Raw genomic sequence first — 15,515 nt, 5'->3', positions numbered from 1 at the left:
CTAGCTGCCCGTTCCACCCGGAACGAATCCCAGCCGTTGTCTCACGGCCATAACAAGAAGGTTGCCATCGTAGTCATTTTTAGTGATTGTGATGCCTATGCTGTCGGTGAGCTGGATAAACGAGGATGAAAAAAAATGGAAGATTCGAATAAAAAAACATTTATCTCTACTGGATAGGACCAAGTCTGCAGTGCAGGGCTGCCTAGGAGAGGTCCATCATTTAATTTTTACAGCCATGTTGTCTTTCCTCTATTCCCTTTGATCGGAGCTTTGCTTGATCATTTAATTTTTACAGCCATGTTATCAGCCATGTTGTCACTCCTCTATTCCCTTTGATCGGAGCTTTGCTAAAACAGCGTTCGTTATGACAGCTGAATAAGGTGACGTAGTTTCTGAGATTAACTTCATCTGCTCAGTTGTTAGGTAAGCATTTAATCTTCTGCGAAGTGTACTTTTACCCCCATTGGGTTTCTGATCCTAGCTATTTAAAGGACAGAACTCATCCGGTGGAAGCAGCAGTGATGGGAAACCAAGAGCTCACATGTCGCTTCTTCGCGAAGGGGGAAACTTACTACACATGATACATCGATAGGCAGACCGACACCTTTGCGAAACCACGTTCGAGGGAGGGGCACGAACGCGGTTTGAAACGGAAGGGTTACTTCCTGAATTTACGAAATTGACAGTATCGGTCAAGTAGCGTGCCACATAGAGGTACCAGTAGTCTCCACACATGTGACTACCCTTCTAGACTGCAAAGCGTTTTCCCTAAAGGTAGTTATTTCTGAAGGTCGATTGCATCGAGGATGAATAACAGAGGGACGCTCTCATCATGATGCTCGATTTCAGATAGGATGTCACCTATTTAGTGCAGCCATTGAATGTCCTTTCATAAGGTTGACCACACTTGACTCCGGAGGCATTCGAGATAGTTGATGGTATGTCTTTACTACCTCCAGGATGAGCGTGTACTTAGACCTCTTGCGGAGATAAGTTAGCGAATTGAAAGCAGTGCCTAGGTTTGGTGTCTGTGTTTACGACACCTGCTTCTGTCTGCTTTCTCGAAAAGTGGGATGACTCCTCGTAGGTATCAGTCCCGTGGTACCCTTTCGCTCTCCCATATCGAGCACAGAAGGTAGGTTAGGCTAACTCTTCTGAAATGCCTCACCTGCCTCTCAAAACAACGGAAACAGTTATGGATATTGTTCTCTCCGACACGAAGAATTTGATCAGATAAGCGAAGAAAATGGGAACGGTTTCCTTCAGACAAGGTGGCCTCCTCCGTCTCCTTTGCTCGTTTGCTGTGAAAGTCCTCGCTTCAGCTGTCACCTTCCTTGGTCGTGTTCCCGGTGTCCCTCTAGTGGTGGACGTGACTTGAGAGTAAGGTATCCTTTGTATCATATCATATGCATATCATTATACCATTTTTCTGGTCTCTGAAATTCTTCCTCAGTGTTGGTCAGCTCTGTTCGAAGCTGTGTGGTTGGTCTTTCGTCCTGTGTCCTGGCTGCACGGACATATGTTGGCAATGTGCTGCACGATGTTGATGCCACAGTTATGTTGGTACCCGTGACCTCTTCGCTTGTAGTTAAAAAAATATACCGTTCGGCGACGAGTGGCTGTCCAAGAGTGCAGTTAAATCACATTTGGACGGATAATAGCTGGGTCGATAGTTCAGTCATGTGATCTACGTCGTGTGGGCATGTTCACTGGGTTCCCAAGTGACGACTTCACGGATAGAAGCCTTATTAGGCTTAGTTGGTTTTTGTTATACAGTCAGCCCCACAGTCGATTTCAGTCATCACTCTTGGTTAAACCGGCTGCTGGCTATTTTAGGCACTCGGTGAGAAGACCGGCTTCTTGATCAACTGTTCAGTGCGACAAGCGATCCACAAACTGTCCAATTTGTTATACGTGGTTGCGAGACCTGTGGAATTTGCATTTACTTTACTCTCGCTTGATTGGTTCACCAACAATTCACACAGTTAAATCATGAACATTCCATTTTCAGACCTGATAATTCAGACGGCTCACTCGTGAGCTGCCTGAGTACTTTCAACGTGCTCGCCTCGCATGTAAGACATACGAATTTGAGGTATGTACTCTCCTTTGTTTTCGTACTATATTCGGTTGGAGATCAGTCTTGTCTCCTGTTGATCAGCGGGACATCAAATGACGGTATATGCGTACTCATCTGTCCGTTCCTTGTATTCCCCATGTGTTTGGATGTATCTCGGCCTCGTGTCATGGCTCACTTCGGCCGTAGAATTCCAGTGACAGCATTTTACGTGGACTTGTCACCTGTGCTGACACGCTCCGGTTAAACCGATTTATCTGCAACTTTGGGCGTCGCCTGGCTCTGGTTGGACTGTTCGTGGACAGCTGGAAAGTTCCGATTTAATGGTCATCGATCCTCGCAGTGGATTTCACTGGTTATTTTAGGCCCATGTGCGGTTGGTTCGAAAACTTGCATGGTTGGTTTCGGCAAATACATCATTTGCAAATCGATTTGGCTTTTCCAAGAGACTCAACTGAATCTCTCGTTTATGATATTCTTCAACTTAACCCGACCTCCACATCTCAACTCGCCCTGTCTAGGCTTGGACAACCTGGCAGTATCCCAGCTCTCGTGCTTCCTTCGGGTGGCATGGCAGCTAGGTACCGGTAGGTGGTTCCAACTGAACTAATATTTTTTTCCAACTGAATGGGCTGCGCAAGGGTCGCCTCATAGTTCAGCAGATGCGATATTCGAGATATCGCAGTATATTTCCATGCTTGATGTTTTTTGAGCTTTCAGTAGAAATTATAGCTAAATACCGGGAATCACAACCGATAGACCTTTGCAGACTTAATAATGTACCCAATTTCGGGGAAGAACATAGACCTTATTATCGCGCCCTGATATGTTGCGATTTTTCTTATTGATAACGGTAATTTCCCGTTGAAAACTTACTGAAAACAGTTGTTCACGAATCTCTCCGTTTTCCGACAACATGGAAATATGAGATAAGGGTGATGTTTAACAACTGTAGGAAAAAGGGCGGCTGCTCCCCGACTTTGGGATGGGGGTAGCGGTCCTCCAAAAGATGGTAAAGGCAAAGAAATGAACAGCTTTCTGTTGATCATGTTCACTGGGTGAGGGGTAAAATAAAACCCTACCAAGTTGAGGATAAGGATAATGAATCAAGGATATGAAGATTAAGGAATAGATTAAATGGACAGCATGATTTTCGGAAAAGGATGTGACCCGACTGCAGGTAACTTTTCATGAAGCGATCAGGAAAGACTATTAGAAAATAACCAAACAAACTGGGGACTGTGAGCTTAGGTGGTAGTCGGTGGAAATAGTTTGGTTAAAGGTTAACTGGCAATCAGCGACAAATTTGTTCAGAAATTTGGAGGAGTTGGCTTCTGGTTGACCACTTTCAGAGGTGTTTTCGAGGCCTACTTCCAACATGTCGATGGGTTGCATGATGTCGATATTTAACCGAAACCAAACAGATCACTGGGATTGTTGTGAATAGCGCCAGACAACCATGCGAATGGTCGCATCGTCTGAAGCAACACGGATGCAACCAGATGCAGACTAAGTGGATGGAAGATCCGAGTGATGGTTTGTTAGGGCTCTAGAGCTCAATTTGGGGAGCAAAATACAGGTGTCAAAGAGAATAAAAGTTAGGTGGTACTCCCTACTGGTATCGTCAGTTAAAAAAGGAAAGACTGAGAGTCCGTCTGACCAGACACTGAGGAGGACAGGGTTGGACTAGGGGAAGGAAACCGAACACGATTTGGTGTCCAATTCCGGCACCAACCAAAAAGGTACAGGCAGGTGGAGAACAACTCACGAGAAAATTGCCCGTTGGCAGCTGAACCATATAGCTGGTCAACCTCGACTGTGGTTGCGGTGTAGACACAGCCGCCGTAATCGCCGATGTATGTAAAATATGCAAATAAACATTTAGTGCAATAGGCAGGGTTAAGTCTAGGCAAAACACTGAGGAAAGATGGTTTGCCGAGTCTGAAAAAGTGAGGGGTGATTAACATCAATGACTACTACTAACGTCAACGTAAATTCAAGTATTTTATGGAAAGAGTACTACGTCATTGTTAATATGGGCCTTATTATCAGTGTTTTATTTTTGTTATTGTCGAAAAGTCAACAGGCTGAATTCATCGGTTTGAGCTTTGCATTTTCAAAAACAGAACGAGTGATTCTGTCAGTGTGAGGACGAACACTAACTTTAAAACGGCGAAAGCATTTGTTTCATTCCTGAGATAGAAGTCAGTTACGCAATAATCAGAGGTGTGTTCAGATCCAAATTTCCAGTGCTACTGCTAGCAAAAACCAGGATCAGGAATCCGGTTAACCGAACATGTATTCAACCGACGTCCCTGGTGCAGTGCCTTGGTTTTGGAAAAGACTCGTCAACAAGGGACACAAGGAATTTACTGCGGACAAGCGAGCACGAAGGTTACAAAATATTCTGTAGATATCTGCTTAGTGCGGAAGCCTCTGCATTAGTTTCAGTTCTCGATTATCATCGAAAGAATAAGCAGTACGTTTGGTTTCAATAAATTACTTCACAAAATGGAATGCTCCAGGTTCTGTATTGTCACACTTCTATACAAGTTTTCAAGTAACACAAAATATACACCCCAGTTACTATTGGTCTTTTCGGCCAAATGGCAACAGAGCACAATGTTTTAGGTACCAGATAAATGATGTCGGTGTTGTCAGCCGATCTAAGCTTTCACCTAAAACGTTTCTTTTATTCAACATAACCGCTCATGTATAACATAGATTGGTAAACCCTTTTTTCAAAATTCTGTGCTTTCGCATCGACATCACAAATAAGGACTAACGCATTCTCTGCTCCAGGGGAAAGGTATTACATTTCATCTCACATTGTTAATTCGCCTCAAAATTTTCAAAATACTTCATCTACTTCATCTGCATTCGAATAATATGAATGATGCCCAACGATGTCATTCAACTGTGCAATTTAGAAAGCACTCCCGAGGGTGAAGAGACAAACGTCAATGCGTTGAATAGGATATTTGTTAACTTGTTTCTCATAATAGGGCTTTTTTCAACAAAACGTATTCATTCATCCCATGCAGGCTTTAAAAAAAAACTTTTTTCTACATGAACCACGTGAGTAAAATAATAATGGAAAGCCACCAACTTTGACACACACTTACTTCTTTTGTTCTCGGAATTCTGAGACACACGGATTAATTCCCACAGTTGTTGGTGCACCATCTGCTGCCTCCAAAAATTGAATGAGTGAACCCAGATAAGATTCATCAAAACATCTGCAAACTTATCCAGCGAATACAAACATCTGTGGTTGCTCATTCACGGGACAAGCACAGCCAGTTTCTTTTCAATTCATCTGAGGGACCTAGTGTAAAAAATTACTCCAGATCAAGGTAAACAACCGTGTAATATGAGCAGAAACTCAATTAGCGAATTCGCAAAAGCACACCATGCTTTTTGATTGTACAAAGTCTATCCCTATGCAGAACTGGTGTTTAAGCACTGATTTTAATTATGGAAGATTTGTAGTTAGTATACACAGTATCTCAAGTTATTACTTAGTGGTGAGCTGAGATTCAGTGCCTCGATACCAGAAGAAAATTCCTGGTTTCCCAAGCAGGGTATTTCAGTGAGAGCAGAAGCCCAGAATTTTATGGCCCCAGCTCCCGGGTCATGGACTGTTTGTCTGATTCGTTGGTCAGACACTTTTTTGCTTAATCTGTTCGAGCTCTTTCTATTTTCGTTATCATTTGCTGTTGACGACGAATGCGCATCTAGGACGTGCGTGTTATGTGTACACGTTACGTTTCATTCTGTTTGGAGCTAGCTACACGAATGACGCGGCAACATTCTGCAAAACTCATAGGCTTTAATTTGATAGACGGAAAGATTTATCTTGCTTCCGCCATGTTCGTTTCAGGGTACTTGTCTACCAAGTTATCTTAGTTTGATAGGCTGCTACTTGATATAGGAGTTGAAGACTGTTCTTGTTTCTCGAAGATGCAGGACCTGTCGAGAGATCGGCTTCAAAAGCAAATCAGTTTCAGGGTTGTTTTTAAGAATATTGCATACTGCACTGTATTTTATGTCTGCTACTAGGAATCTAAATGACGGCCACCTGACTGGTGTGATAGACTGTCAAAAATGTAACGCGGTCCTTCTACATCTTTGAATGGTTCGCGTTGTCGGAATATGGAACAAGTCGTGTGAAATGCCTACCGTCCAACGATCCATATTATCTTCACCATTTTGGGAGCTCCTTTGCGCTTTACTGTTTATTAAATCCCAAGTAGATCTGGAATTCTACTATTCTAGCATTCTGCTTGCAGATAATGAGGGTGCCAGCTCGATGAGTTCAGGGATTCGCACCAATAACGTGAGGCACCACCACATTTGTCAGAATGTAGGCTTATTTTAGCGTAGGGAAAAATGTTCGCAATGGACATTGAGCATCTATAATTTAACATGTGATCCAGAAAAAAGAACTTGTGGGGCAGTAAAGTCAACTATGCCAATGGGTGCTTGGCGGTCAATATGCTAATGAAGAGGAGATATCACCGGTGAGAGCAAAGATTATATGTTCTCATATGATGGCGAAACGTTTGCAAGCTAACTGCCACGCCTGTGGAATGAATCAGATTTCACCTGATTAACATCCAACTGATCGGTGCTGGCGTGCTTCATCATTGCTTCATCTATAATTATTGTACAACAGTCAGTAAGCTCGTTCGGTCTTGCGCTCTGAAATCATTGTGTTTTGGTAGCAGCCAATTAGGCCTTTGCAGAGCGTAGCAAAGATATACAAATTCAGTAAAACTGAACGGAAAATGCCGCACATTCAACATCACTGAAGAAGCAGAAAGCTACATTTGCCATAAGGGTCTTTCATGGAAGTACAAAGAGAAGGAGGGAAAAGCCCACAAAATCAGATAAAATCGTCCATTTGTGAGAGGGTACCTGTGTAAATTGTTTGTTGATATTCACCACTGTTTTTGTATTGCACATTTTCTGGACTTTACGGATCTTGTTTTATTGTTTACGTACACACAAACGAATCGATTGCGAATACTGGTGTGCAGTGAGTAGCATTTATCGCTTCTACCAATATCCAACAAGCCTCTAAGGATGATAAGTTTGCATCGGGATTTAACCAAAAACAGTTTTTTAAACCTGTAATTAGAAAGTTTAAACTCGATACTGTGTGGGTTGAGTATCGATTTGGGAATTATAATCTCTAGATAAGTCTCATTTGCGAATTACGTTGGTTTTAGCTGAATAATTAGCTGGAAGTTAGTTGGTCCATAGTGTCCTTAAATTGAATGTGCCGAACCTTCGTCTTTGAGTGTTTCAGCTAATAGTTATTATTATAAAGTATATTTTTAGCTTCAAACTTGTGGATTCTTCAATTTAGTCATTTTGTGGTAATTGAGATTCAAGTCTTTCATAAAAGTTAATTATTTTATTTTCTATCATAATTATTTAATTTTCCCATCAAAACTGTGAGAAAGCACTATTGGTGAGATCTTAAAATTTCTCACTATCATCAGTCGTCCACGAAGACCACACTTGTGGCTTAGTAAGTGGCAACTACAATCTGAAGAAACGCGCAAATAAAATCAGAGGGAAGAAGGGTAGTCGAAAGTAAATGACAAGTTAGACAGGTGTTTTGAATCGGTGACTTTCGCGGAAATAAGTACAACTCTATCCCTTTGACGAGCAATGACTCGGTGAATGGTCACAGCTGGGGTGTCCAATCGCTCACTCATAAGAGGAGGCTGTTTTCTGGACTCATTTCCATCTTAAAAACTAGAAAAAAATATTTATGGAAAAGATTGGAGCACTTAATTTCTGTGTCCAAAAACCAGTTCATAAATGTTAGCCAGTTGCTGAGCAAACTACAGTAAGTTAGAAAATGATAAACTCAAACTTTCCTTTGATGGCTGGGCACATACCTTAGCTATGGTGGACAAATACAACAGCAGCTGGAAACGATTCCAGTGGATGCCCTAATAGCAAGACTTTTTGATGAAACGGTAATCAATCAAAAACTGTGGGTCCACTATTTGGATGCCAATTGTTTCAGATGAAATGTTCGTTGAAAGGCTCAATGTACAATCCCCAATTTATGCATCGCTAAATGCAAACGACCAGAAACTAAACCGGAATACCAAAGAAAAATTTTGTCGGATTAATATATCAGGAGACAGGAAACGCTTCAGAGTCGTACAAAGCGGACCTCGGAGAGGTTAAAAGAAGGGGTAACCCGAATATTGATCAATAGTTGAGAGCACGAGAGGTCAATCTCAAAAGTTACGTGATTACCGATCAGTCAGTTCATTCGATAACAGACAAACCAATAGAACAGGGCCACCGAAAAACCAGTGGTGAACGTAGGTCAGCCGCGGTGAACAGCATGTATATTAACCCACGCTCCACTAGTCAGTGCACAACTACTGATGCACCACTTCGCTTCAACCCACTTGCTATTAGCGCACTGGAGATCCCGATCCGTGACGAAACGTTTTCAACTAAGTTAGTCAGCTGATCGGATAAACCAACGACCACTTATGCTACATCAGATATCAACATTCTCCTGACTACAAAACCTTGCTCATCAAGATTTAAAAATGGCGTGAACTGCCAGGATGATTTATGAGGAAATTAGGGGAAACTGACATTGCCTTTGTTAACTCAATCAAATGGAAGTAAATTAAAGTAATTTTCTAGCTACCAATAACGCTTTACATTGAGGTAATTATCGATCTTTTGATGAATGAGACAATGCGACAAGTGAGTCTTTTGCGAGTAATATAAAGGATAAAATGATGTGAAGTGCTGTTAAAGGCAAAATATTCCCGTGTTATTGTTCTTGTTTGTGCTTTTTCTATCGCTGTGAAAGCATGTGCAACTTGCTTTTACCTTGATCCCGTTTGTTCAAAATGCGATGACAGGAGCAATTATTCTACTGTGGATTTGGTCGGTAACTGGTTTTGGGAATTTACTTTGATGTCATTCAGCACAACTTTGGCCCAAAGGAGATAGTTTTGTTGGGCTTTGAATGTATTTCTGTCCGATCAGATCGGCTGCAGCTTTTCAATCTTACAGAGTTCCAGAAAAGCATTGTTTTACCAAAGAACCCCTGACAATTCTAAAGTGGTATCGAATAACTGTCCAAAAACGGGTTCATGTTCGGCAATAAGGATGCAAACTATATGAAAATATCATGCTCAAGGAGCTTTATATGCTCATCTCATACTAATAGAATGCACTGCGTGTACACGAGCGTTAGTTGAGCAGGGGTCCATCACCTGACTGCCAATGATGGCTTACTGAAATGACACCAGCTCTTATCAAGTTGAAACGTAGAATCAGTTGGATTGGAATAAACGTAATCCAGCCACTATCATAGATCTTGTGGCGCCACGACAGTCAATCTGGTTCACTTGTTCTATCAGCTTTCTAATTTGTACACTAAACTGAACAAGCATTTCCGTACATTTAGGACACCTATGACCATGTTGCTGCGATCAGGTTTGGCAACACTATCCAGTATGCAATGATTATGATATGATCCGAACTTATAGGGGTTATTTTTGGAAACTTGTTACACCTGTGTACGTCATTCTGAGTGTCTGATCGAGTGCAAAAACTTCGGAGTTTACACTTCTTGCAAAATGAATGTATCCCATCGTAATAATTGTGCTTATGTGTGAAGTAATAGGTTCGATTTGCCCGCAGGTGAGAACCAAAGCGGCAAAATCGCCGTCTCCAATGTTCCCTTTAAGTGTGTGAGTATCCAAATTTACAGCCATTTCGCTGGTAGACTCATGTAAACTTGTAGGAATATTAGCGAATATACACTCATCTGCAAACTAATTTGGTTCTTTCGAGAGACTCACCTGGAACCCAGTTGAATCTCTCGTTTATGATGTTCTCAGGCAACTGAATGTGCTGCACCAGGCCACCTCATGTTTCAGGAATATTCTTACTAGTATGAGCAAACCGGAGATTTGTGGAGATGAGAGTTATTTAGCTTCTGCTCGAAGGTCAGTTTTCGAGCAAATCCATCAAGTTCACTATTTCTTTGTTTATTGTTGATCCCTTCTTCACACAAGTACTTTTACGAAGAAACCTTGTGCTCCAGCTGGTGGTCGTTCATTGATGCACCTCAACCTGTTTGAGATTCACAACTATTCAGTGTTTTTACGTCAGAAAAACGTCGTAGGAATACATATGATTAATTTTGCAAGCAAAATTCGTTTATTTTGGGAATACTGCCAGGTGAAACGCTCGGAAACATCAGTGATAATGGAAATACTATTGAAAAGCATTTTATAATGCCCAAAACAATCCTGTGATCGCGTACTGGCGATTACTAACCGGTCAGTTTAGATGGCTGGTGGACGTGAACGGAACAATGGGCAACAATGTACCCAAAGCCTTCTTTTCTTTCTTAAATCACTTAAACATTCTATTTGGGAGTTCCGTCGGTTCAATTTAGAACCGCTACTGGTCAGGTGGTTTAGCTGAGCGTACATTCAATAATTTGAGCGCAACACAATTTTGGTGACTTAACACTGTATCTAGACCATGGGGAAGCTGGCTAGCCCTAAAAAAATAGGAATCCGTTCTATAAAATTCAGGGTGAGAATTAAGTGGGATGTGCCAGAAGCGGCTACTGTGGACGTGAGGCCACTGTCAAGTGGCACATTTTGGGTAAGAAGAACTGTATAGTTCTGAAGACTGTTCGACAGCCCACGACCGGTTTCGCCCCTCTTTGCGCTCATCAGCAACCTTGTGAGTAGTTTCCTTTATGAAAATATACTGCGATATCTCGAATATCGCGCCGACTGAAACATGGGGCGACCTGTGTGCAGCACATTCAGCTGTAGAATATCAGTTGAGTCTTTCCTGAAAACCAAATTGATTTGCAAATGAGTGTATTTCTCGAAAACTGTATGGTTCATTTGTTTATGGACAACCTGGTTCACACCAGAGAACGTATGGAGATTTTCGGCATAATCCCAGAGAACTCTCTATACTTTGCAGTTTTCTGTGGATACTGTATTAGTGCACTGTTGAGGATGGTCATAATACAAATCAGAAAGTATGCCCTGATAAAAGTTTTTACTGTGGTTGACAGAAGCGCTTTTCAGCATGTATAAAGACAATATAAAATGTGGAGCAAGTCAAAAGGGAACTTATCGTACGTGAGTGTCCTTTGGTGAAGGTCCGGACGGCGGGAACGTTTTTCTCCTCAGTTTGACTGCTACACGTGTTCCATAGTTGTCCGTTGACTTGTTGGAGGGCGGCTGACTTCCTGCTCCCTGCGCGCGGACGAGCCTGTGTGTGCTGACCGTGATCTGTTTCACTATAAGCAGGTCCGCTTGCGTGTACGTGGGTGTGTCAGCACATGAGTTGTTGCTACGCTCACTAGACGATACAGAGGTCCGATGAGTCACCTTAATGTGACGTGGTTTGTGAGTATGGAAAAAAAGACAAGTCTCGTGATCCAGTGAGCGATTGTGAGCTGAACAGTCAAGTATGTGGGTGACCGGGTAGCTACAACTGCTGTCATGCTACACAGCTTCTTAGGTAGCAGATATAGAAATTGTCGGAAGTGATGTGAACTATTTAACAATATGCAAAAATGATGACAATCGGTCAGATGTTGATATTAGTTTGTAGGATCAAAGTTGCATTGAATCTTCTATTGATTTCGGTCTTTCAAGTTTGAACGCATCGTTCTTTTTCATCACATCTTATATAAAAAATTCCAGTGGTTGGTTCCCAATGCAGGAACCTTTTGGATCGAATATGCTGGTATTCGATTGGAACGCGACAAATTCGGACCTCCCGTAACATTAAATAAGTCCTCGACTTTTTATGAGGGGAACAGTCGGACTTCATTTAGTTGTCGGCTGCTACACACATATCTTCAGCTTGTTCGTTAAATTTCAAAGCCGCCATAGGCAATGTGATGTAAATACAACTGACAATTGCCTCATGAACTAAACCTTCATTCCACTGTCTGGTTTTCCTGAGTTACACATTAAACGTGCGCAGAAGATAGGTGGAATAAAACCAGTCTCCCACGCTCGTCATGGTTTCTCAGCTTTTGCGAATGCTTTACGAAAGGTTTACATTCACCCTTTCAGATCACTGTAAATCCAGCGTTCTTGGAGCGCCGCCATCTTCTTTCCGCTTATTGCTTATGAAGCGGAAACATATGTCCAAATAGCTAAAATACATCGTCACGATTTTCGGCGAGGTTTCACTGTGTTGGAGACTTTCGCATTGCAGTAAAATTACTCAACCAACTCGGTCCGTTTGACAATCTTTTCACCTGCTTTACTGGCAATGGTTTCTACATTATGACCGAATGGATACAGGAACGAAACAACACGACCTTGAAAACGATGTGCTGGAGCAAATGATTACTCAATGAATTGAAGTAACACTGCAAAAAGGCCATTCCGCATCTTCAGAGTGTAATGAAATTGAACGTTAGGATAAATTATTAGTCCCTTACATTTCGTTACACAGGAACCGCAAATTTATAGAATAAGACCATCTCAAGAACTACTCGTTAAAATAGGTTGCATCGTCCGTGTCATCAGTGATAAGAGCGGCGATCTCCAAGCGGCTATTGACAATAAAGTTGAAAGTTCTGCTGGATAGGTGTGGCCAACTGTTTGTAGGTTTTTGGCGTCTAGACACACTGAATAACTGCAAGAAACGTTTGAAATCACTAGAAATTCAGGGGCTTCCATAGATATCCAGTTCCATTTTTCATCAACTACAGGGACTGGGCTATTGATTGATTGTCGTATTCCATAACCGAAAGTGTTTATTTCGCTAGGTAAGCAGTAAAATGGAAACGCGCAGAACTAAAGATTTTCTTTTCAAATGTCGCCCAGTCATAGTGCACCAGAGAATAATAACTGTCCTGAAAGATCCACACGCAGTCACCAACTAAGGTCACCAGTTTGTGAGAACACTAGTTGCACTATCCTGTGCTAAGGCCGTGATCTCAAAGCAAGGAATTGATTAATTAGCCTAAACGTACGATTTGGTATCCTATCTGACAAGTAACGTGTAGTCTAATTCACCGACGGATGGTCTGTAATAATTGCGGCGAAACCGAATTCTACGAGCTTTACCTGCGTTTGTCCTGTAGTCGCGATTAGGCAGTGAACAGTATATTGAATTGGACGTGGGCAGACAGTATATTTAGGTAGACTGCGGTTCTATAGGAAATTAACAGTAAATCGTGGGGAGAATTCTTCAAAGGCTTACGGCTAGATTGAACCTTGGGCAGCTAGCAACATTGGATAGCACACGAAGGGCATTGTGCTATCGGACAAATTAAACGGCAAAAATGTAGTTCAGTTCAAATTGGGATAAATTTTCAAAACAAGCTCAGAAATGAATATGAACAAATCGTCTATAGGAAAACGGTTGAGGTAGAGTCGACTTTGTGTAAGATAGAACAGTTCAGTCTTGAAACTTGAGCAGTCACCGGAAGGGTGATGAATTAGCCTGAGGAATAGGGAAACAAATAATTACGTCACATGATTAACACTAATCACATACATACCACATTCTATCCTTTTCCTATAGTGAACAATGATACTCGGTTCGTATCTGTTAACCAAGGGCCCAAGTCAGTTGTTGATGACAAAACATAAAAAAATTATGGCGCTACATATAATGGTCAGTTTTCCGCACAGAATTAATGAATTTGACTAGATTCAGCTAATTTTATGAGGAATACTTAAGCTGATCAGATTTTGTCAGCAACTCCATAGAAACGGACCAAAAGAATCAGCAGTTTGGATCATAACTGGATTAGCAGCTTACATTTGGAGTGACCCGAGTGGGGTTTAAGTGCGTATGGATTAGTAGACTCCGTGATGTAAGGGAAGGCTGGCGCAAAAGAATGTTCCATTACTCATAATGAACAACAGAAGACCTCATTACATAACTTCTTTTGTCTTACAGAAGTAAATGTAACATTAGTAATCACGTAATTCTCAGATCAACCGGACTATTAGTATAACTAGGACAGCTGATGGTGGTTTCGAATCGATACTGGAATTATTGCAAGGAACAGTTATCTCACTGCAAATTTGTCCAGAATTACTGATGCTTTTCATCTATACCAGAAAATGTACGTAGTGCCATATTACCTGACCAGCCATGCTTGGGTTATATTCCAGCGGAAATCGTTCGCAAGTAATTGAGCATGTTGGTTATTTGAGAAGCAATAGTAATTCACAGGCAGGATGTTCCGAATAACCTGATCCAGTTTGGAAATGTAGCGCTATATTGAAATGGTCGTTATTATTACTGGTTACGCTTGCCATTCCCTTAAACAGACATTGCAAAACTGACTTGCGTGTGACCTCTAAAGATAACGAGGCAAACGTACATTACTTACTGAAACATATTTATTACAGTTGTACAGTCTGATTGCTACATGATTTTATCAGCCTTACCAGTGAGTTAGGAAAACGTTTTTCCCGTTCCCTTTCAGAATTTGAGTAACGCTTAACTTTGGGAGCTCAAACGTTCTAATTTTTTTTATATTGAAAATTGCGCATCAGATATCAGGATTTAATTCCAAGTGCTTGAAGGCAATCGTAACATCGAAAAGTGAACCTCAATCCTACTGAACTTAAAAGTAGAATAAGCCGACAAAGTTTTTTGTACCTTAAGAGTTTTGTGGGGCTTTGTTGGCTGAGCATTTTTGAGAAATTTCGGATTTCGCCTACTAGCAAATTTCGTGCAGCAGCTTTGTTATGGGTATATTTTACTAATATAGAATGGTTATGGACTTGATACAAATGTGCTTCGTTCAGATCATTTTTTGGCTTTGTCTCATTGATCACACAGTGACAAGGAAAGTGGTGACCTGGGATTATCTCCCAACCCAGGATGTCTTTCTGGCATTTCCGCCTAATACAGACACAGTGACCCGTAGTAATGCAGTCGTAATGGGATAGGCGAATGTCATTTATGTACATCCATTCTTTCGATGCCCCTTTCACATTATCATTGCATTGTCTGGTGCTGAATATCTGTTCAAAGTCGTTTTGTGAAATACGTTAGTGATTTTATGAAAATTCCGGTCATGCAATGGAAAAGGCAAACAACAAAGTGGATCCGAATTCACATTATTTTTCTTCAAATAGCCTCTTTTCTTCCTTGGAGAGATTATTTTGGAGGGTTAACATTAACTTGAAAATCAACTGATTGTTGGTAGTGTGAGGAGATTTGAGATTTTTATGGAGATTTCGTCCTGTGAAGCCAATCTATGCTGAAAAGCCGAGAGGCACTGTACAGCTGTTTCATCCTTATTGGGAATCATCAGCAGTGCACATCTCACGAGACTCCGGAGAGTCTCAAACCCACGACCACCTGGCTGGCAGTTTGAACACTTAACCATTCGGCCACGGGTGGCATAGATTGG

General features: G+C 41.6%; 1 protein-coding gene across 1 annotated transcript in view; it reads right to left on the bottom strand.

Moving 5' to 3' along the window:
• Window position 1: 1 nt before the first annotated feature.
• T265_06477 (hypothetical protein) overlaps window positions 2-15,515 on the bottom strand; it is a gene marked incomplete at both ends in the record, with an annotated part of 24,395 nt that continues 8,881 nt past the window's right edge. Inside the window, one exon of the mRNA XM_009171751.1 lies at window positions 2-111. Coding sequence (XP_009170015.1) covers window positions 80-111 — 32 coding nt within the window. The remainder of the gene's footprint in view (window positions 112-15,515) is intronic.

This window comes from Opisthorchis viverrini, assembly GCF_000715545.1.
Source record: "Opisthorchis viverrini unplaced genomic scaffold opera_v5_133, whole genome shotgun sequence".
Classification (NCBI taxonomy): domain Eukaryota; kingdom Metazoa; phylum Platyhelminthes; class Trematoda; order Opisthorchiida; family Opisthorchiidae; genus Opisthorchis; species Opisthorchis viverrini.
The sequence above is the reverse complement of the archived record's forward strand: the minus strand, read 5'-3'. Positions and strand labels throughout refer to the sequence as shown.